The sequence below is a fragment of the Eleutherodactylus coqui genome, chromosome 4 (assembly GCF_035609145.1).
Source record: "Eleutherodactylus coqui strain aEleCoq1 chromosome 4, aEleCoq1.hap1, whole genome shotgun sequence".
In the NCBI taxonomy this organism is placed as follows: Eukaryota; Metazoa; Chordata; class Amphibia; order Anura; family Eleutherodactylidae; genus Eleutherodactylus; species Eleutherodactylus coqui.
The window spans coordinates 80825300-80848147 of NC_089840.1; the positions used below are offsets into that span (position 1 = coordinate 80825300).

The window sequence follows — 22848 nt, forward strand, 5'->3', positions numbered from 1 at the left end:
CACCTGTGTTTTCAGGATTGGTGGGGATCCCAGTGGTTGGACCCCATCGATTCATCAGTTTTCACCCATTCAATCGATAGGGGAAAACTAGAAAAAAAACATTTAGTAACTGGGATACCTCTTTAAGGTTAGGTATTAATTACCAAGATGAATGATGACTAGCAAGTAGAGATGAGCGAGCATACTCGCTAAGGCAAACTACTCAAGCGAGTAGTGCCTTATGTGAGTACCTGCCCGCTCATCTCTAAAGATTCGGGTGCCGGCGGGGGAGAGCGGGGGAAAGAAAGAGATCTCCCCCCCATTCCTCCTCTCTCTCCCCCGCCGCTCCCCGCCCCACGCAGTCACTCGAATCTTTAGAGGCAGGTACTTGCATAAGGTACTACTCGCTCGAGTAGTTTGCCTTAGCGAGTATGCTCGCTCATCTTTACTAGTAATTATTGGTGAGTTGTCATGTGTGTTGCATATAGTAGAAGCTTATTGACAATGGACTTCATCACACCCAAAGTCTCCATGCCAGCAGCCATTGGGAGGCTTCTTTCCATTGTCTGCATTTAGGGGCATATTGGGCATTGTAGCTACAGTTTGATCTCAGAAAGACTGATAGAGTTGTTTAACAATCAATCACACATGGTTACAGCAAATCTGGCAATGTAACTGCTACAAAAAATAACTAGTGATACAAAGAAAAGAAAGAGGATCCTATAGCAAAAATCAAACTGGGCCATCCATTATGGCTTTACTGCCCAAGACATAACAACTCCTCCAAGGCCCTTTTCATGAACCTTTGGTAAATTCCTCACTCATTTGCTAACAATACTACTCTTTTGGAGAGCCAGAGCTCAACCCATTCCCTCCAATGGTCCCATAGCAACTGCATGGGCTGCCTCTATGGTATTATAGGTACCTGCATGTATATATGGTTGTAGTAATGATATGCTTCCCAATTACTGGACAGTCATTGACTACAGGCAATGCTTCCATGTGAACCCATTGAAAGCAACACCCCTGTTACTGGGTATACTTTGCAATACACCTGTGACCTCAAGGATATATTTGGATAGGACACTAAACCCTGCACACCCCCATCACAGTACCTGTCAGTGGCCCTTTCACCACCCCAGGGCCCCTTACATAGCTATAGTTCAAATGTGCTCTAGTACATGGGACGTAATTGTTGTGCATGTATGTTGTTGTGCATTGTGTACTGTCTATATTTGATTGTAATATCATCTTGGGGATAATCTTAGAGGCAGTAGTCAAAACTGCTTTGTGCAAGAATCATAAGGTATCATTGAATTAGTAATGATTTAAAAAAAGATTGTTTCAAAGCTAAGATAGAATTATTCTTGTAGTTCAACTGTAGTTCAACGATGTTACTAGACATTTTATAACAAACACAATATTACGAATATGGATATTGGTCATTGAGTTAACATTCTGGTAAAAATAGTATATGGAAACACAGGGTACTAATGTAGTAAAATTTAACTTGACTGTGATAACTTTCTGCAACAAGTTATCTTAAGCCATTAAAAAGCTATTGTTCTCTTATCTGGACATGACAAACCCATTGTACAGCCATTGAAAGTTCACAGAAAGTTATTTTAATGCATTAAGAGTTAGGGCGCCCACCCACTGGCGTTTGCGATTTTCGTGAGTGAAAAACGCAGCGTTTTCCGCGTGTTTTTCGCTGCATTTTCGCGGCTTTTTCCGTTAATTTACATTGACATTCATGGGTGCATTAAGAGAAAAATAAGGACACGTATGCAACTGACAGTTCCTATGTTAAAAATTGCAACGGACTGAAAAAAAAAACGCCAGTGGACAGGAGTACATTCAAAACTAATTGCTCTTGAGAAAAAACGCAAAACGCAAAGGAAAAAAAATCGCCAGTGGGTGGGCGCCCTTAAAGGGTTTTTCCCACGAAAGCAAGTGGGGTTAAGCACTTCTGTATGGCCATATAAATGCACTTTGTAATATACATCGTGCATTAAATATTGGCCATACAGAAGTTATATACTTACCCCCTCCGGTGTTGGCGTCCCCGTCTTCATGGCGCCGACCAAAGCCTTCTTCTGCCTGGATTAGACGCTCTTGCGCAGTCTGCTTCTTCTGTCCTGCTGAAGGGGCCGCTCCGGCGTGCTCACACCGCACAGGTCTTCTGCGCATGCGCAGAAGACCTCTGCGACGCGAGCACGCTGGAGCAGGGTAGAAGAGGGCAGACTGCGCAAGCGCGTCTAATCCAGGCAGAAGAAGGCTTCGGTCGGCGCCATGGAGATGGGGACGCCAACACCGGAGGGGGTAAGTATATAACTTCTGTATTGCCAATATTTAATGCACGATGTATATTGCAAAGTGCATTTATATGGCCATACAGAAGTGCTTAACCCCACTTGCTTTCGTGGGACAACCCCTTTAAGGCCCTTTTACACACAACGATTATCACAAAAAAATTCCCTCAAAAGCCATCTTTTGAGTGATAATTGTTGCTTGTAAATAAGTGCGCACTGTGCACTTAGGGTGGCTTCACACGAGCGTGTTCTTGTGCGTGTATACGCACGCACAAAAACACGCTTCTATTGGAACCAATGGATTCCCTATGGTGTGTTCACATGTCCGTGTTTTACAGATGCGTGCCTGTAAAGATAGGACATGCGTGCACCATAGGGAATGCATGCATTGTCTTCAATGGAGCCGCAGCTTCTGCCAGCAGCTCCATTGAAGACAATGGTCTGCCGGCACCTCTGAATTCATGAATAAGTGGGTGCTGCCTCTGATTAGGTGAGTACAGGGACCAATCAGAGGCAGCTCTCAGCTGTCATTCAATAGCTGAGAGCTGCATCTGATTGGTCACTGTGCTCAGCCAATCAGAGACAGCTTATTCAGCAGGTGGGGATTTTAAATCTCTGCCTGCTAAATAGTCCTCAGAGCAGTGCAGGAGAAGAGCCGGCTGGATGCGGCTGAGCCCCGGCATCTGAAGAAAGGTGAGTATTTTTATTTTTTTATTTCTATCATCATTTTTTCTTGTTTTTCAGGGAAGGGCTTATATTTAGAGCCCTTCCCTAGAAAACAATTACAGGATGACGGCAGCTGGATCCCCTACCACAGCTGTCATCTGTGACAGCTGTAGTAGGGAATTCTTTATTCCCTGCAGAGATGAAGAATTCCTTTGCTGCATCTGTCACAGATGTGGCAGGTGCAGCAGGGAATTCTTTTTCCTCACATGGATGAAGAAAACATCTGCCACATGTGGCAGATGTGTTCTTCATTCCCGCGGGGACACGGCAGCGGCGGACAGATAAGTATTTTTTTTCTTTTACACTAAAATTCTTGTTTTTCAGGGAAGTGCTTATATGTAAAGCCCTTCCCTGAAAAACAATTCAGGGGTGTCGGCAGACCATTGCCTTCAGTTCAGCCGCTGGCAGCAGTTGCGGCTCCATTGAAGGCAATGCACGGACCTTCATACATGCGTGTTTTTGCACGTACATAGGTGCGCATTTATGTACGCACCTATGTACGCATAAAAACATGCTCGTGTGAAGCCACCCTTACCATGCACTTTTCATCCATCGCTAAGTTCAGCTCAGCTTAAAATCCGTTGTGCCTGATAAGAGGGACTGCATACTGAATTCTCTGCACAGTGCTGATAACATTCTTTCAGCAGCTGTCCTGCTGGAGAATAATAGGGATGTATTTAGAAAACAGGCCACCCGCTGTTCTCTAAATACATGCAAATGAAGCTACTTAATTACTAATGGGCTGATTAGCCCATTAGTAGCTAATGCAAAATGATCACTCAAAACTGTCAGTTTCTGACGAATTTTGAGCGGTCATCTGTGTGTGTAAATGGACCTTTAAGCTAAAGTCTGCTACATCTGTACACACAATAGAAAAGTGACTAAGACAGCTAAAGTTAAGGGGCTGCAAAGAGGCATTAGTCCATCAGTTACCCAAGAATTACAAAGAGCACTTGTTACAGAAGAGTAAATAATATATACATTATAACCCTGTATCTGGATTCCGATGGTTGTAGGACTATCACTGTCTGGTGCAACAAACCCCTTGCCATTACGCATTTTAGAGTAGAGTTTACAGGAGACAGCACTGGGAACCACCTTGACCTATAATAAGCCTTTGCATTGGGGCAGCTGTCCAGGGTTCTGACACCTTACAGATTAGAGCTGCAGCTGTTCTTGTTTCTGGCAATTACTAGAGAACAAGCTTACAGAGATCTATTGTGCTAATTAAGGTATTTTAGGTCAATGTCTCAAATGGCAAACATCTTAATCTCCGTAATTCTTAATGCACAACACAAAATACTGACAAACAAGCTGTCAGTTGCAGCAGTTGACATTGCAAAAATCTTACTACACTCCATCCGTACTAAAACTTCACATGCTTTTGCTGCACTAAACCCTGTGGAATGCAAGTTGGATATCTAAGATTTACACGCTCTTTTGCAACAGACTAGAGAATAAGAGACAGTCAGCGAACAATAGTATTCATTTTCAATGACTGGTACCTATTTACTATTAAGTGGCTGCATGTCTATAAAGTCCATCATACAACCTTAGTTGCTGATCTGGGTTAATAATTCAAGATGAATTTTTATTGCTTCTATGCATTTATCTGTAGGGCTGGAAAGTGAAATGAAGTCAATCATCAAGACCGTTGTTCTGGTTAGCCATGTTATTAGATGTTTATAGGGAAGACGATGATGCCCTCAACTTGCTTTGTCACAATGAAGTGTACATAAGTAGCTGTGTGATGATTGCTTGGAAGGATCCTATGATTATTCTCAGAAAAGTAATGACATACAGAATAATGCATAGCAGCTATTACATCAAGTGACCTAGGGCTAGTGTTGAGCGAACATTAACCCTTTGCAATCCAATTTTGGATTCAGGGTTTCCTAGGGGGTTCTCTCTTTCTGCCATTATACAATGGCACCATCTGCTGGCTAGAGTCAGTACTATGGTATGGGACATGCTGGAGAGGCCCCCGACAACAGAGCGGCCAGTACTATACAGTAAGAATACCCTGCCGGATGTCTTCCGACATCGAAGCTGTACAGCCTTCAATCAGAATGTCTTCAGACGGCAGACAGTGGATTGGAAAGGGTTAAAAGTTCACTTTGATCAGTTTTCAGAATTAGTTTGAACTGGAACTTTGCCAATACCTCGAAGTATAATAATCATGGTGGTGGCTCAGTGGTTTGCACTGTTGGGGCTCTAGGTTCAAATTTGACCAAGGACAACATCTGCATGGAGTTTGTATGTTCTTCATGCTTCATAATAATCACCTTTATTTATATAACACATACATATTATACAGAACCTTATATCAATTAATATTTTCTGTCCCCATTGGGGCTCACCATCTATATTTACCTATTAGCATTAGGAAACCCACACAAACACAGGGAGAACATACAAACTCTGTACAGATGTTGAACTTGGTTAGATTTAAACCTAGAACCCCAGCATTGCAAGGCAAGAGTGCTAACCACTGAGCCACAGGACCACCACAATCATAATCATCATCATCTTCTTCTTGTGGGTTTGACTGCGAAACTGACCAAGGGTTCATGTTTAGTCTGAACCAAGATTTTAGCAAAGTTCAATCGAAGACAAGGTTTGGTTTGCTCAACACTACCTGGGACATACATCTATTCTTTTGAATTGCTTTGAAGTGGCAACGTATTGTGGAAAACTGTACAATAGATACAATATCTTGTGTCTAACATTGGCTACACATGAAACTAGTAGCATGGGAAAGCAAGGAGCCTATGTATATGTTTGGATTAATGAAGTTGTATTGAGTAAGTGATGTTGATATTGACCTTGTCAGACTCGAACCCAAGTTTTCCCATCTCTATTTCCCAGTTGTAGCAAAATTGTAATTCTTTACTTGTTATGAACATCTGTTCCTATTTTATCTCAAATGTAATTTGTTATCAACAAGTGCAGATCTAGCAAATGTTGACTTGACATTTAATGTGTTGTGATAACTTACCAACAATGCAGTACAATGCTGTAAGTGGAGTTATCACAATGTGTCAGTCATGGTAATGATTGCTACATCCGTATAGATGCATTTGATTGCAAAAATGTTGGATTGATGGGGGACTGACTACTAAGGTTTATCCATGCTTATCCTACTGACCCCAGCTAGTATATTTTGGTTATTAGTCACAGTTTTCATCATTGTCCCAGTTAGGATTTACATGTTAAAGAAAGCTAGTCCGAAAATCACAATGTTATACTATTATATGATCTGGAAAATTAATCTATATGTTATACTATAAGTATGGATTGCCAAGATGACTACCTCAGACTCAGATATCTTACAGTATATATTTGTAGCAGGAATTCTAAGGAGTTGTAAAGAGCCTTAGGCTATATCCACAGATGTTCTTACTATGAAGAGGACAGGGAAGGAAGAAACATCTTGTATTCTGTACTGAGGCTGCAGAGGAAGATAGGACATGAAGCTGTTAAAGCTTTTCCTCTTCCGCAGAGAATGACCTTGGCTTATTTTTTCTGTCTGTCATACATAATACTAGCAGAATCTAAAACCATGCATTTTGTTCTGTGGAGGAGCAGCAGACAGCAAAGTGAGCTGCAGGTGCTGCCAAATAATGAAACCCCTCTGGGATCATATGGTATAACTGTCAGGTTGTGCTGCTGGACTCTGTGTTGTATTTCAGAGTTCTAGTAATACACCTTCACAGGTAGGGGTTAACTGAGCTGGCTGGGTGTGGTTGCTCAGGTCAGCCAATCCCCTGGGTTTGGGGGTAGATATATATGCCAGCCCATCTGCAAGAGGAAGCTGTATTTCCTCAGTCTTGTCTGCCTGTGTTTGTGTCATGTCAGCTTGCTGTATGTGTAGCGTCTGGTCAGTTTGCAGCTTGCTGGGTGTTTTGTGTCCTGTACTGCCTGTTTTGTGTTTTGCTAGAGTAGGGACCACAAGACACGAGGAGCCTTGATTGTGGCCTTGCGGCTTAAGATCATTGGCCAATGTACAAACTAATCCCTTGTTTTTCTATTCAGCTTTACCATCTGCTTTAGTGTGTGAGGTTAAGTGGTAAGTGTGTTTGCCATCTGTTAGTTACCAGTTTGTGCATTGGGTTTGTCTATACTTGTCCTGGTTCCATGTACCACCTATTCTGGAAGAGCCAGGGCCGAGGTTCAAGCCTTTATTGAGGTGATAGCTCCACTGTTAGGTAGGGCCTGACCATCTTCTCTTAACACATGGTCAGTTTCCCTAACCCATGTTTTTGGGTCATGTTCGTGTGGACCTTGGGCTTATTTGCCAACAGGAGCGTAACATTAACCCTCACAGTCATTCACATCAAGAAAATAAAAAGTTATTAATTATGCTTTAGTTCCTTAAGAAATGTTACTGATTCAATTAACGCAGTGTAGTACTGTCAAGTGTAAGTATTTCATTGTATACACATTTATAGTTATCATTAAAGCTTATCTTACAGTACTTCTACAAAACCTACACATTTCTTTGTATTATTGATACTTCATGAATTTGATCATTTCATATAAATTTCAAACATTTTATTCAATATGTGACATATTTATAGTATGCCATGATAAATTAATTACCATTTTTTAAATCTTTAGGGTTTTTGTATACCTGCATATATGGTTATGTTTTCAGCATTTCTAAGAAATTAGTACCTACACTAAAACTTTTTATCCTTACATACAGATTACTTCAGATTACTTTATACTTAAAGCCACAACTTTATCATCCATGTTGGGATATGGCATTGGAGAAGCTGAGCTGGAAAACATTTCAGTAGAGAACATGTCAACATAGCATCGATGTTGGGTTAACATAAACAGTGTTGTCTTGTACATTTTATTTAAATAATGAATCATACATCTATATCTTAGAGTTCTGTATTTCAAAAAGTTTGTTTCAGCTGGTTCAACAAACTTTTCAAAAACTTTTGTTTGATCCAAATTAGTTTGAACCAACCTTGAAGATCACCAAAACCCCTATATAACACTGTCTAAGAGCCATAAAAGCCCCATATAACACTCATAAAACCAGAATACAGTGTTAAGCCAACCAAACCAATAGAACCCTGTTTCAGGTAGAACTTTGCTAAAAGCTTGGTTCAGATTAATGCCAAACCAAACTGTTAGCAAAGTTCGACACAAAACAGGGTTCTACTGGTTCTACTGGTTCGGTTCGCTCAACACTATTAGGAAGTTAAATTAGTTGTGGACAAGTTTTAAAGAGGTTCTTCTCAAACTGTAAGCTGGGTCTCCACTTGTTGGTGAGGCACGGCTGATCTCTTCTGTTACACAGGCATTTTCATGACTGTTCAAATCTTAAGCCTAGCAACATAATGGACTACTTTTATGCTCATGACAATATTATTATGGGTTTTGGAAGCAAATAAAATATAAATTGACCACTATTTCTCATTTTATTATGGACTTCAAAGACTGTTAGTCCCAGGTATTCTGTTCTTTAGGTTTAGAGGGTTTGTTGTCTTTGGGGTGGAACCTAATGTGAGAGGGAAGTCATTACAGGCCTATAGGCTGTAAGCATACAGAGAAAGCTGTATTTTAAAGGAACTTATTTATACTGCTGTCTGTACGTGACTATGGGGACGGCCATCTTTCCTTAGCTACATTTAACAGCATTTAGAGATATGCGTTATAGCAACTTCATTAGACATTCACAAAATGGACAGGAGTTGATCCATTGACTTGTATGGGAGATTGTTCTAGGTATGCTCTGTGACCTGTGCATTTTGCATTGAGGAGGACTAGATAGTTACCGCTTATAGCTATTGTGAAGGGCGAATCCTGTTATCTACTATGGGTGTTTTCAGTGTAATTCTGCCTGTGATGTTAGTGAGATGACTGCTGAAAAGTATTTTCTAAAGATCAGGAAGTGACAGACTAGTATTGGGCTCTGTAGCTGGTATATAATAGGCCATCTTCTTGTTATACATTTAAGGGCACCAGGCAGGGTTGAACCACTTGATAAATACTCATGAGGTAATAATCTAAAATATACAATATGTATAGCTACCCAAACCTCTTACCAGTGTTACTAGATTAACCCAGTAGGGGCACGTAACCTGAAGATCTGCTGTGGTTGGTGTCCTCATTCTCAAGGTCAGAGTTCCTTGAGACCTGTCTTCTATATTACCTAACATTTCTGCTCATTAGACTGCTTAAATGAGACATCAGATACCCTTCTTACAAAATATACATGTACAAGGTGTCACTGCTGAGTGTATAAGATTTTAGACCAAATGCCATTTTGAGTAGTCAACATTTATAAGGACTCGGTCTACTGTACCTCTTCAGTAGAGACTATTTTTGGATACTGTTTTGTTCTAATTGTTCCTTCTCCTATGGCAATGCATGAAATTAGATGGGTTTCTTACCAAGTTTAATCACTTGTGTAGAATACTCTAGTATAACAGTTTGGGTTTGGTTCAGTTTTATGTGGTGTGGAAATGTGTTCAGACTAAACTACAGTCTATTTACTTTTAGCTTAATAAATCAAGCCTCAAGTTAAAATCCCTTGCAATGAGTATCCATGGAAAATTATTTAATAGACTCGTCTGGCCAGGTTTTCTAAATATAGGGTTATTTAACAAGACACTCCAGACAGGAAGATTTAAACACATACTTTTTGCACTTATCTTCAGTGCTCTCCATTTATGATGTTTTTATGCATTGATGGTGAGGATGTGACATAAAGGAGACAAGTGCGTACATATAATAAGCTAGAGCTAATCTCTAGTTTGGGTGGTAAAGGAATCATAAAGAACATGTAAATACATTGGGTATAATGTAAGTTTATTAGTCCTTGTATGAAAATATTGCCTCTATTATGTACTAATTAGTGGTGAACAAAAACTCCCTTGGGCCAGAGTTGTAATTAAGCAAGAGGCACCACTATGCACCTTTGCTAATCCATTGGGGCACCATATTTGATATGAACCCTGGATGACTTTTTACTACACCGATCAAGCAACACAAATGCTTTAAATCACCAACACTATGTGGTTATCTCTGAAGGGATATAGAAAAATCCTCTCTCAGAGCTTATGTTATGAGTGATCAAGTCACAAATCCCTGCCAGGTGCCCATTTTCTGTCATATTGTTTGACTTAACATTGAAATCATTTATATTGCTGGCAGAGATTTTGTTTTCACAATAGTGTTGGTGCCCAGATTGGCAATAAACAATGGTCGTCAAGTTACTCACCAAGAGCCCTTTTATCCCAGTGATAATCCTCCTCTGCCTTCACACAGCAGCAATGATCGCTCAGCCTATGGAATGGGCGGCTGGAGATCGTTCCAGCTGCCCATCTCCATTCACCGTCAACAGGCAGTCTTTAATAGATGAACGACTGCCTGTTTACACAGGACGATCGTCGTCTAGTTTTTATGCCTGCCTAAACTGAAGTTGAATGATAAGCGAAATATCGTTCGTGATTCATTCGCTGGCAGCATTTATACTGAACATATATTGTTCATATTCCTACGATCCTAGAGAGAATCTGAACCATTTTTGGTCCATGTAAAAGGGCCTTGAGACCAACTATTTTGTAGCTCTGCGACCTTGAAACAAAGCTGCATCACAGAAGGGGAAATAAAAAATTTAAAACAATCTCAAATAATGGCCGTTACTGACTGAGGAGTGCATATAGATGCAACCTCTCACCATGCAGGTAGCTAACTACCAAGTGGAGGAGCCAATAACACCTGTGCAGGACACCGATGAGACACCCACTCACACTGCCTCCTGATAATGAGGGGGGTGGATGCTTGGTGTACACTCCCACACATAGTGGATACAGGGTGCCAGACCATTCTGATATATGTAGTTCACCATGCAGACCAGCAACCTATTAATGACGCCATGATAATTTGGCGGGTTGCCCTGCATTTCCTTCAGTGAACCACATTGGTACTGCCACCCTGGGCTCCCCCTGAAGTCTCAATGCCACGCTGCATGTAAATGATAGATAATAAATGCAAGGCATTGGTTGGATGTTGGCCAAGATACATGAGCCCACTAACCACTTCACGGTTCCTTGCGTTGTAGTGGGTCCCTACACTAATATAAATGCTCCTCCATTTGGTAATTAGCTACCTGCATGGTGAGAGGATGCATCTATATGCACTCCTCATTCAGTAACGGCCATTTTCTGTGATTGTTTGAAACAAAGCTGAGTCCAATGACTAGAACTTTGTTGCTCACGAGCTGAGACATATGCTCTGTCCCCCCACACTATAGCTTTGGCCTGTTCAGGTTGGCTTTTGTGTATAAGCACAAGCCCACCACATGTCCACCAGGTGCATAGCACTACCGGTAAGTACATGGGGAGCTGATTTCAATTAAAGCAAAGATAAAATAATAATATACTATGGACAACTAAATTAAAATCGAAATCTCTGCATTTAGATGAATTTACATTGTGCCTAAACACATTCTTAACGTGTGTGTGCTGGTGGTGGGGGTCATTATATCCTAGCCAAACGAAAAGCTCTAAAAATATATCTGCAAGTGATTCTCATAGAGTTGAACTTCCTTTTCTAGCAAGCAGTAAATGAGTGTGATCCTAAGCTTTACTGTCTATCTGCCATATAAGCACATGCTAAGTATTCTAGTATGTTTCCTATATAAGGGTTACTGAAAGGTTACAGTACATCATTGCTCCACCACATGTGAGTAATTTACTCCTGAGCCTTTTATACAGGAATCAATTGCAAGGAAATCTAGATGAAATAAGGAAACTCTGATGGAATGGGATTTAAAGTCCCTACAAACTAATATTATATATGCATTTCATCACCACTTTAATAGTTAACAAAATGTTAAACTAGCCAATAACAGAAATTAGATATGCCAATAGAAAGACTAGAGGTGTACTAGCATTACTGCTAGAAAGATCTAACAGTGGTGTAGTGGCACATGATATATATGTATTATATTTACAGTATATTCAAGCAGAGCTACATGGGTTTGTACAGTGCCTTTCATATAAAAAATAATTAAAGCGACCCACGAGTTTCAGGGCAAATTCTATCCCGGGTGAAGAAGGGGTAATAGTAGCTGCAGTTGTTCTTCTCTTCCAGCCTTCTGATTCACTGCTTCTATTTTCAGGATTCAGAATTTTCAGACTACCTCTGATTAGCCATGTGATTAGTACTGGCCAATCATAGAGAAGTGCATAGTGTACATTAGATAGTTAGAAAATTGTGGTGGTCATCTTGGATGGTCGAAAACAGGAAGATCAAAGGGATGACAAGAAGGTTCCAGAGCAGGTAATATATGACTTGCCCCACTCTGTTTCCGGGACACATTTTTGTCCCTAAACCGGAAGGATGCTTTAATTGTGAAGCATTTGTTCCATTACACATTTTTAGTATTCACGCACCTGTCTTGATATAAGTGATCCGTTATAGATCACTTTTGCACAAGAGATTTCTCCAGTTCGTCCCTAAGACTCCATCATAGGCACAATTTAGGAGCATCATTAGAATCACTATTTCTTGGTATTGAGATAAAACACAGCATTGTCTTCAATCAGGACCAGGAAAGGGTTTTCACAAGGTTAATAAAGGGCATGAATATGGTAGGACTTACAGTTGAGAAGTTTGCCGGTAAGCATGCTTACATGATAGATGCTGTTGAATGGCAGATAATTATTTTTGTGCCTTTGAAAAGAAGTGTAGCCAAATAAACCTGACATACACCTGACATATACTGTACTTTAATCCAGGACAAATTAAAGTTACTGTATGCATCCTATGTCTGCCAAGTCCCACTCCATTGGGTATCCATCTTCACTGATTAGTCATATTAAAATTACACCATAGTTCATTAGTTCATTTCTACCTTTGGATGTGGCCCACTATGGCTAGACAAATTGACGCCACTAATGTGTGTAGTATACCTTGTAGAAGGTAAAGTCCCCTGGTTCAAACACCGAGCCATGACTGACTCTTAGGGTGACATTTTCTTGCCAGAATGTTTTTGCGGGCTGGTTTGCCATTGACTTTCCCAGTCATCTTTTACCCCCAGCAAGCTGGGTACTCATTTTACCGACCTCAGAAGGATGGAAGACTGAGTCAACCTTGAGCCGGCTACCTGAACCACGCAAAGATTGAACCTTCAGCCTTTCTGCTGCCTTAACACTCTGCACCACACAAGGCCCTACACAACCTCGTGTACATAGGTCTAGCTACTCTTGAAATATAAACTAACCACTGGAATCCGTGAAAATAGACAGATTACTTTTCATCATCCAAAGAGTAACTTTAGTATACCTTCAGTATGTTACTAACCCTCCTCATAACACATAGCATTTTGTTCCCCAGTTTCCATCTATGTACCTTGTACAATTTGTAAGGAATGAATGATGCAAGTATAGGAAAGCTTTGTAATACTTCTTATTGAACTTCATTTTACTTGATCTATTGATTTATACAGAAGCCATTCAGTCCCATAGTGAAGACTATAGAGTCAACCTCATAAGATCAAGCCAAATATATACTGCATAAAATGCACACATAGCTATAAAATATAACAATTATGGCCAAAATCACCTACAATATTATCACAGCCATTCCATGTTACATTGGCAGATATGCCAACACGACAACTTGCCCAGTTGCACTAGATCCCTGTGAATGAGATTGTCCACCCCTACTATGTGTAAAAATAATAGAGTGCCCTACTATCTATTAAATTAAGGAGCTACTCTAGCGAAAACACTGTTTTTCATCCCTGCACCATTTAGCAGATTGCCTGTCAGACTCTGGAAATCTCCTATATACATTGAAGTCACTTCCATGCAGTGCAGCCACCTGTCTGATGCTTATTAGCACCATCCTGATGCTGAAATTAATCTTTGCTTACTTTCCCTATGGTATGCTAACACTCCCATAATGTGTCAGCACAGCATTACATGACCAGCTAGAGCCAGTAACATCCTTGCCTGTAGGGAAGACACTGGCATTACCTTCTGTATTCTGTTTTCACCTAAATAAATTACAAACCATATATATGTATACAGTCGGGAGGATGAGCTGCAATCTTCTTCATTATAACTGTATGATAGGAACCTCTAATCAGCAGTAATTGTGATGGGAGTTTTTGCATCCCCCTTTGAGGAGCTTGCATGGCAGGGTCCATCACAAGCACTGGCATAACTATAGGGGATGCAAGGGATGCGGTTGCACCTGGTCCTAGTAGCCTTGGGGCCCATAAGGCCTCTCTTCTCCATATAGGGAGCCTAGTACTATAAATAAAGCATTATAGTTGGCGGCCCTGTTATATATAGGTTTTGCATTGGGGCCTAGGAGCTTCAAGTTACGGCTTTGCGTTAAGGGGTTAAGAGAAGTTGGGGGGCCCCAAGATCAACTTTTGCACCCAGGCCCATGAGCCTTTAGCTAAGTCCATGATCACAGGAGTTATGCTGACTGCAAAACTGACTAATTTAAGAACACATAAACCCAAGTAAATCTCAGCTAGTCAGAATGAGATCACACGACCACCTGAGGAGAAAGATTCCAGGAATTTCAGATAGAAAGAATAACTACATAAGGTAATACTAGCCGAGTTCTATATACTGAGGGACTAGTTACATAGTGAATGAAAAAAAAGTTGCACTGAAGTGGTTCTGTAAGTGCAAGAGACTTGGTAATGATTCCATGGTTTACAATTTCGGGTGGATAAGCTAATGACGAAGGATTTTCTGGAGAGGTGCTCTACAATTAGCTTCTCAATTGGGACTTGGAAAGCTGAGGGCCTACATATTGTTCTTGTGCCGGGGCCTTCTGCTGAGTAGTGGAAATACTGTGGAGATATCAAATGTAAGCCAAAGGATGAACAATGTCTCTGGCTTGTGCAACAGAGTAACATAGGCAGGTTATTTGGAACCTAGAACGTCCAGTTACACCACTACCACTTTAAAAGTATAAAAGCTGACCTATTGTTATACTCTTAATGAGAGCGGAAAAACCTAGAGGCAAGATAAAACTTGAAAGCGTGAACCAAAAAGGATGTTTAATTTGTCTTAGTTTTCTTTCACACATAAAATATTTCCTTTTATGTTAATATCCTGCAAAAAAAAAATAGGAAAAGAAACAACGCCTTGCCAAACCTCATTCTATCTTCTGGAAAGAATACGCCTGAAAACCTTTTAAAAGTACAACTGGGAGAAGTATCATGTATCCGAGTCTGCTGGATCCAGACCTGGTGCTAGCATGGACCAAACTTGTCAAAGTATAAAGCTGCAATCATTTCCTCCTGTAATTCTATTGCTTTAACGGTCCAATTAGCAGCAAAGTGAGTGATATATAGCCATATCTGGGCAGCAGCTTTGACATTTCAGAGATTTGTTTACCTCGATATTTGTAGCTGTTAATAGGTTCCCATTGACTACTATAAATTGTAGTCATGTAAAAAAGGCCGGCCAGGGTTGTAACTTAGAGCTTCTGAGCCCCAGGGCAAAATTATACTACCTAACTGCCAGGACATGACATGCCATTATCTATCATATTTTATAGGCTATGTATCTAATATAAAATTGAGCAGTGAGATGACGCCACCCAGTGTTACTACATCATTGTGAAATTAGGGCAATATGTTTTTTTGCGGGAGCAGTCCTATAAAATTGTAGTGAATTCTATGGGATCCACACACGGATGTAACTAGTTACCACACGGCTCTATAACTTACCAATGACTATGGTCAGATTCTTTCACATGACACCTATTAGTAGCTGAGGTGTAACTTGAAGCTTCTTACCCCAAATGTAGAATCTCTAATAGCACCACCTACCATGGTCATTGATAATAATGCTGTCTTCACATGGGGCATAGGGGCCTTTAGGCTGGCGCAGGCTCCAGGATCTATGTGCAATTGCTAAATCTCTGCAACCCCTATAACAGCCTGCTAAGGGAGTTCAGGAAAGGTCATGATTATTGAGCACACTCAATTTCCTCCTTGTATCATGCGATGTGATTAGAGATGAGCGAGCACGCTCAGTTAAGGCAGTTACTCGAGCGAGCATCGCTTTTCTCAAGTAACTGAATACTGGTCTGAGCAGATTTAAAGGATCTCTCTCCCCCCTGCTGCTACCCCCCCCCCCCCCGAATCTTCTCGGACGAGTGTGCAGTTACTCGAGAAGAGCGATGCTTGCTTGAGTAACTGCCTTAACCGAGCATGCTTGCTCATCTCTAGTTGTGATCACCAACTATTCTTCACCTTTGAGGTTTCTTTAACAATAGAAAAGGCTTATGAGCTGGTTGGCCTCACAGCAGCCACCATGTCTATTAAAGGGGCTATCTGAATTTTAAAAATTGATGGCCGATCCAGAGGTCTAACTTAAAGATTCGGGGCCCCAATGCAAAACCTGTAACAAGGCCCTCCAACTATAATTATTCATACTACTAGGCTACCTGTATGGAGAAGAGAGGCGTTATGGGCCCCCTAAGGCTCCAGGGCCCGGGTCCAACCGCATCCCCTGCATCCCCTATAGTTATGCCCCTGGGTCTATCCTTAGGATAGACCATCAATGTCTGATCCGTTGAGGTCCATCGTCTCAGACCATTAGATGTCTGAAGCAGTTTCAACACTGCTGTGGCTTTTTCAATGTCTATATCGGTCCAGCAAGCTGAGTTTACTCAGAACGCCATCATTTTACAGTGGCCGTTTGGAGTACTGCAGCTTTACCTCACTGAAGTGAGTTGGACAAGGCTGCAGTACTCCAAATCACCACTATGAAAAGTACAGCATTCCGAGTAAGTGTTGCAGACCCACCAGTCAGCTGATTGGCAGGGTTCCCGGATAGGAGATGCCATTCAATAAGATATTGACGCCCAGTGACCAAAGTCCCTTTTTATCTGAATTAACTTAGTGACTATACATGATAGTGCTAAATAATCCATAACATTTTGGGAAGATCAATTAACCCCCCCCCCCCCCCACAATGCTCTTGTTTCATCATTCCTGGTCTAATGACTTAACAAAGAATTTACTGATGATTCCAAAGCTGTAAACAAATGTAGAATTGCAACAGATCCATGAACTCACATCTGTTATTTTTGCTTTGTTGCTATTTGCACTAACCATTCCAAAAACCTGCCTACGGACATCGGTGTCAGCTTTATATTATGCATGCAATTGTTATACAACTGTACAAAACTGTAAATTCAGAGACGTGAGAGTCCATCCAGAGGGGACACATCTGCTAAACAGCGACCGCTTAATCCTATACATATTCCACTCACTATATCATGCTGCGACTCTGCTTAATTGGGAGTGTAATTCACATACTAACAGGATGTTGGTCTTGTAATCAAGATGCCTGAAAGCATTGTTGTATTAACCCAAAGTTCGCCAGAAAACTGTTAACTTTTCAAGCCCTGCCAAGACAGTTAAAGTCCTTGCATGAGACATTGAGGCGGCTGATTTAAAGTTATGGTGTAATCTGAGTTCTATTACAATGGGGCAATGGCAATGTTACTCCGTAGGTATGCAGGTCCTCGCTGGCAGGAAGGCGTTAACAGCTCCAGCCTTTGCTTTCGTGTCAGATGTGAATGTGTCAGCTTTCACTTGCAAGTTAAAGCTTTTGCTTCCCTTGACAGAAAACATCTGGAATATCTGGAGAAACAGATCTCTACTACAGTCCTCTTTAGAGTAAGGTTTTCATCTGAATCTAAGAATAACATGGATAAGGATAACCTTAATTGACCATGTTCAGCTGATCTCGACTAATACTCTACATGGGTGTCCAATGCAAAGATGGGCAATATCTTCAAAATGTGAACATATGCAAAATTATTATGTATAGGCATTGATGAAGTGAGTCTTTCCTTAATGGCTATGGTATACAATCTGTAATTAGTTGTCATGTAACTACGTTGTATAAAGCATGCCTATGAACTCTATACTATGACTCAATGGACTGATCATAGTATGTAACATGCAGAATCCTTTAGAATTGACAGGAGGATGTGAGTCCGTCCTCATTGGCTATATTATATAATCAGCAGTGCAAGTGTTAATGTATAGTATATATACTCTAATTAGTTGTAAGGTAGTAAAGTTATATAGAAAATGCCCATGAACTCTATACTATGACCCGATAGACTGATCATAGTATGTAACATGCAGAATCCTTTAGTATAGACAGGAGGATGTGAGTCCTTCCTCATTGGCTATACTATACAATCAGAAGTGCAAGCGTTAATGTATAGTATATATACTGTAATGAGTTGTCATATAACTTAAGTTGTATAGAGCATGCCAATGAATTCTATACTATTAACCAATAGACTGATCATATTATGTAACATGCAGAATCCTTTAGTATAGACAGTGATGACGTGAGTCCTTCCTCACTGGCTATGTTATACAATCAGAAGTGCAAGCGTTAACGTATTGTATGTCTAGTATAAAAAGTTGGAAATCAGCTACGTTGTATAGAGCATCCCTATGAACTCTAAGCTAAGAACCAATAGACTAAGCAGAGATGCAGAATCCTTTGGTATTGACAGTGATGAAGTGAGTCTTCCCTCATTGGCTATGTTATACAATCACTAGGATAAGCATTACCATATTGTATACTGTAATTAGTTGTGTATAGAACATGCCCATGAACTCTATAGTACGAAGAAGTAGACTTAGCATAGTATATAACATGCAGAATCCTGATGAAGTGATTGCTTCCTCATTGGCTATATTATACAATCTGTAATTAGTTGTTGTGTAGAGCATGCCCATGAACTCTATACTATAAACCAATAGACTCAGCCTTGTACATAGCATACGGAATCCTTTACTATAGACACTAATGAAGCTAGTGCTTCCTTATTGGCTATATTATATCATCTGTAATTAGTTGTCATGTAGCCAAGTTGTATAAAGTATGTCCATGAACTCTATTCTATGAACAAGGAGAATCAATGTAGTATATGATATGCAAAATCTGTTAGTATAGACAGTGATAAAGTGACTACTTATTGACTGAATGTATAAAACATGCCCATGAACTCTATACTATGAGCTAGTAGATTGAGCATAGTATATAACATGCAAAATCCTTTAGTATAGACACTGATGTAGTGATTGCTTCCTTATTGGTTATATTATACAATCTGCAATTAGTTGTCATATGGCCAAGTTGTATAGAGTATGCCCATAAACTCTATACTATAAACCAATAGACTGAGCATAGTGTATAACATACAGAATAATTTAGTATAGACAGTGATGATGTGAGTCCTTCCTCACTGGCTATGTTATACAGTCATTAATGCAAACGTTAACATATTGTATGTATAGTGTAATTAGTTGTAAGGCAGTGACATTGTGTAGAGCATGCCCATTAACTCTATACTGCGAACAAGTAGACCAAGCATTTTATATAACATGGTTTACTGCTCTTGACATGGAAGGCAAAAATGAACTTGCCATTCCTAGTGCCATTCGCAATCCATACAACCTACTCAAATGAACTACATCAAAGTACTGTGCCCTTACAGACATGGTTGAGAACCTAGAATCTAGATCATGGACAGTGACCTCCAAAGAGATATAGCCATTCTACAATATGGGCATCAATGAGTTGTGAACTAGTAATCTTAGCTTTTCATACCATGGACAGTGAATTCTTCTACAGAACGTATACATTTGAGCTTGTACATGTATAATAATGTAGAGTTCTTTCCAGAAAATGTAAATTGCTGAAGTAAGGTAATCTTTCTTCGACATAATCACTCAACGTCGTAAGTGAGAATGACATTTATTTACTCTACAGAACTACAATTCTGCCAGAACTTTTATAATCATTCTTCAACAGCCTAAAGTATCCCTTATAGAGCCTATCTTGGATTAAGACTAATTAACTGCTTGACAGTTGTAGCTAGGCTTTCCAAAGATTCAGTTCACAGCTGGCAAAATTGCAAGTCAAAAGTAAGTGAACCCTTTGGAATGACCTGGAATTCTGCATCGATGACTAACAAAATGATTGTTGTCTAAATCGCAAGGATAGACCAACACAATCTAACTAATAACACACAAAACGTTGTACCGTTCATGTCTTTTACTGAGCACACCCACAGTGCAGGGAGCCTTAACAACCTGTCAATTCCCCTTTAGCCGTAATCACCTCCAGCCAACATTTCCTGTAGCTGCAAATACGATTTGGACAACATTGAGGAAAAGGTCCTTTCAGACAAGCCGGTTCCCATTTGAACGAGCGAATGAGCGAGTGACGTCACCACTAACTTGTCCGCTCTCATGCAGCCTGTTTAGACAGGCAAATGCATCATTGGCTTGCTCAAACGAGAATCGTTCAGCCCCTGTTTAAGCGCATGAGAGGGACTGAATGATTGCTGTTTAAGCCAAATAATAAGTAAATGAGCCAACTATGATTTGTATGCCTGCATAGAATTAATGGCGAACGAAAAGTTCGCCATTCAGCCATTGGCGTGCATTTAGACTGAACTATTATCATTCACTTTTGCTCGTTTGAAAGATTTTTTGAATGATGATCATTCCTAACTTTTCAGCTATAACTGGCCCTGGCAAGGGGAAGGGTGTTTGGTGGCACCCCAGTAGCATTAAGTAGATAGATAGATAGATAGATAGATAGATAGATAGATAGATAGATAGATAGATAGATATGTGTGTATATATATATATATATATATATATATATATATATATATATATATATGCTATTAAGCAATATTTGATTAGTGTTGGCAATTCCCTGACTGCCTGGACATGTTCTAAAGTTTAATTAAAGCCTACATGTACCCATTTACCGGAATGTCTTCAGCTAGTATAGGAGATAATATATGTAAAGTAGCACTAATGCATATGATGTATATCCATTATCAGCGTTGTAGGATTGTTGCACAGATGTAATATTATAAAGATGCAAAAACTCATATATGCTGTATTATCTAGTAAAAGGTATCAGGAGGTGAAACACGACGGCAGTGCTTGCACATAAGGCAGGCACATGCAAGATTTCCTTACAAGTTGGCTTTGTTAACTAACCCTTTCCGTTGCTGGCAATGTGTTTAAATGTAAGAATTACATGTATACTAGTCTACTTTCCAGTTAGCGTGAAATGTACAGTTTAACCCCCATAATGTACTCAGATGTCTGCAAGAAACAAGACATTCAAGTACAAATCACTGTAAAATTCACTTTCCAAAGCACTTATGGTCCATAGAAATTTGGCAGCAATTCAGACACTTGTTTCCTCTGTGGTACTAGACCCAGCCCTCTATCAGAGCTGTAGTATCCATCCAGAGTACAACTCCGTACGCTTCTCGCTGTGTATACACATTGCTTCAAGAAGGAACATTAATTACATGAACTTGTCTGGAATACATTAGAGCCAAAGACGGATGCTTGAAAAAGTTTTGAAGCATGGAAAAGTTTATCCTGCTTGTGTAGCATGCAAGAGGATGGGCAATGTCTTCGGGAGAACCTAAGCAGGTATGTGTGATATACAGTATAGATATTATTATAGGAATTGCTCTTTTATTCTACTAACAAGGTAAAAGAATGTCTAGAAGTTTAGAGAAGTTTCAGCTGAGCTATCAGATAGAGCAGTGATGGGCTTTGCCACTTGTCACCATACAGTACCTGCAGTTTGCATGGCATTGCATGACACAAGTTATCACAACACAAAGTGTTAAGTGACAAGTTTAGTTTTTCTATATCTGCATATAGTATTATCTAATATAGTACACTTGTGTTGGCATTTTATATCATAGCATATTATGGTAACGAAGAGGTTAAAACTAGGGTTTGATGTTCTAGTCCAAAAAATGCACTTTTACCCCTATTACATGCAACCTAACTTACGTGAGAGGTAGTTTAGTATCTCTGGTTTCCAGGGCCCCTCTAGGTTTACCTTTCTTTATACATCACGTGTGAATATCTGCTTGATACTATATCTGAACTGAATGAATTCACATGTCTTCACACGCCTTCTCTACTCTACATGTCAAGCCTGGCATTCACCCTGTGCCTGCTCTTCTTTCTAAAGTTTTGTTGTTTCTGGCAAAACTTGGGAACTGCAAAAATCCAAACTGAGGATATCAACAGCTCCAAAACCAGGGTTCTGCACCCCATAGGGGGAGAATTAAAGGTGTTTTCAGCAACTTTCCAAAATTAGTGAGCATCATACCTTTCTTCAAGGTATGATGCTTACTAGTCATAGCAAGCACCTAGTGATCTATCAATTCTATGTTTTATCAACTGTGTATTGCAGACAGGTGGATGTGGTGTATAGAATGTGGTGTGCATGGTATGATGTCCAATCTAAGATATATGTAAAGTTCTAGAGAACATTTATTGAACTCCAATTTAGCAATGTGCAGCCTAGAAAAAGCATCAGGAACACTTGCAGAATATTGAATGATCCGGCCCTATCTGTAGGTAAATGTGCACTGCTGTGTGCATAGTCACTCACCTCCTTGCAGAGTAGTTTGGCAGAAGGCAAGAAGCAGGATGATGCTCCGAAGTGGAGCGGCAGGTCGTATGCTCTCCATGTCTCACAATGCCCCCGTCCCCTCACACATGCTGGGTTTTATCCCGCCGCTCAGCTCACATCCCCAATGAGGGAGGGGCAGCAAGAGACACGACGTCATTCTAAGAGTGCCAGCATCCCCATCCCACCCCCCCTTATTATTGGGAGAGGAGGGGGAATATTTTATTTTGTTTTGTTTCCTTTTTTTCTTTTCTTTTTTTTTTTTTTTTCATTTTTCTTGGCTGACGTTCTGCAATTCTGGCTGAAATAGACATGGGAGC

The 22848-nt window shown here is 40.2% G+C and overlaps 1 protein-coding gene across 31 annotated transcripts in view; it reads right to left on the reverse strand.

Annotated features, from left to right (window-relative positions):
- ELN (elastin) overlaps window positions 1-22646 on the reverse strand; it is a 107963-nt gene extending 85317 nt beyond the window's left edge. For all 31 annotated transcript variants that reach the window (XM_066599758.1, XM_066599752.1, XM_066599749.1 and 28 more), the window contains exon 1: window positions 22511-22646. In XM_066599758.1, the coding sequence (XP_066455855.1) occupies window positions 22511-22589 (79 nt within the window). In that variant the 5' untranslated portion in view covers window positions 22590-22646. The remainder of the gene's footprint in view (window positions 1-22510) is intronic.
- Window positions 22647-22848: the final 202 nt, after the last annotated feature.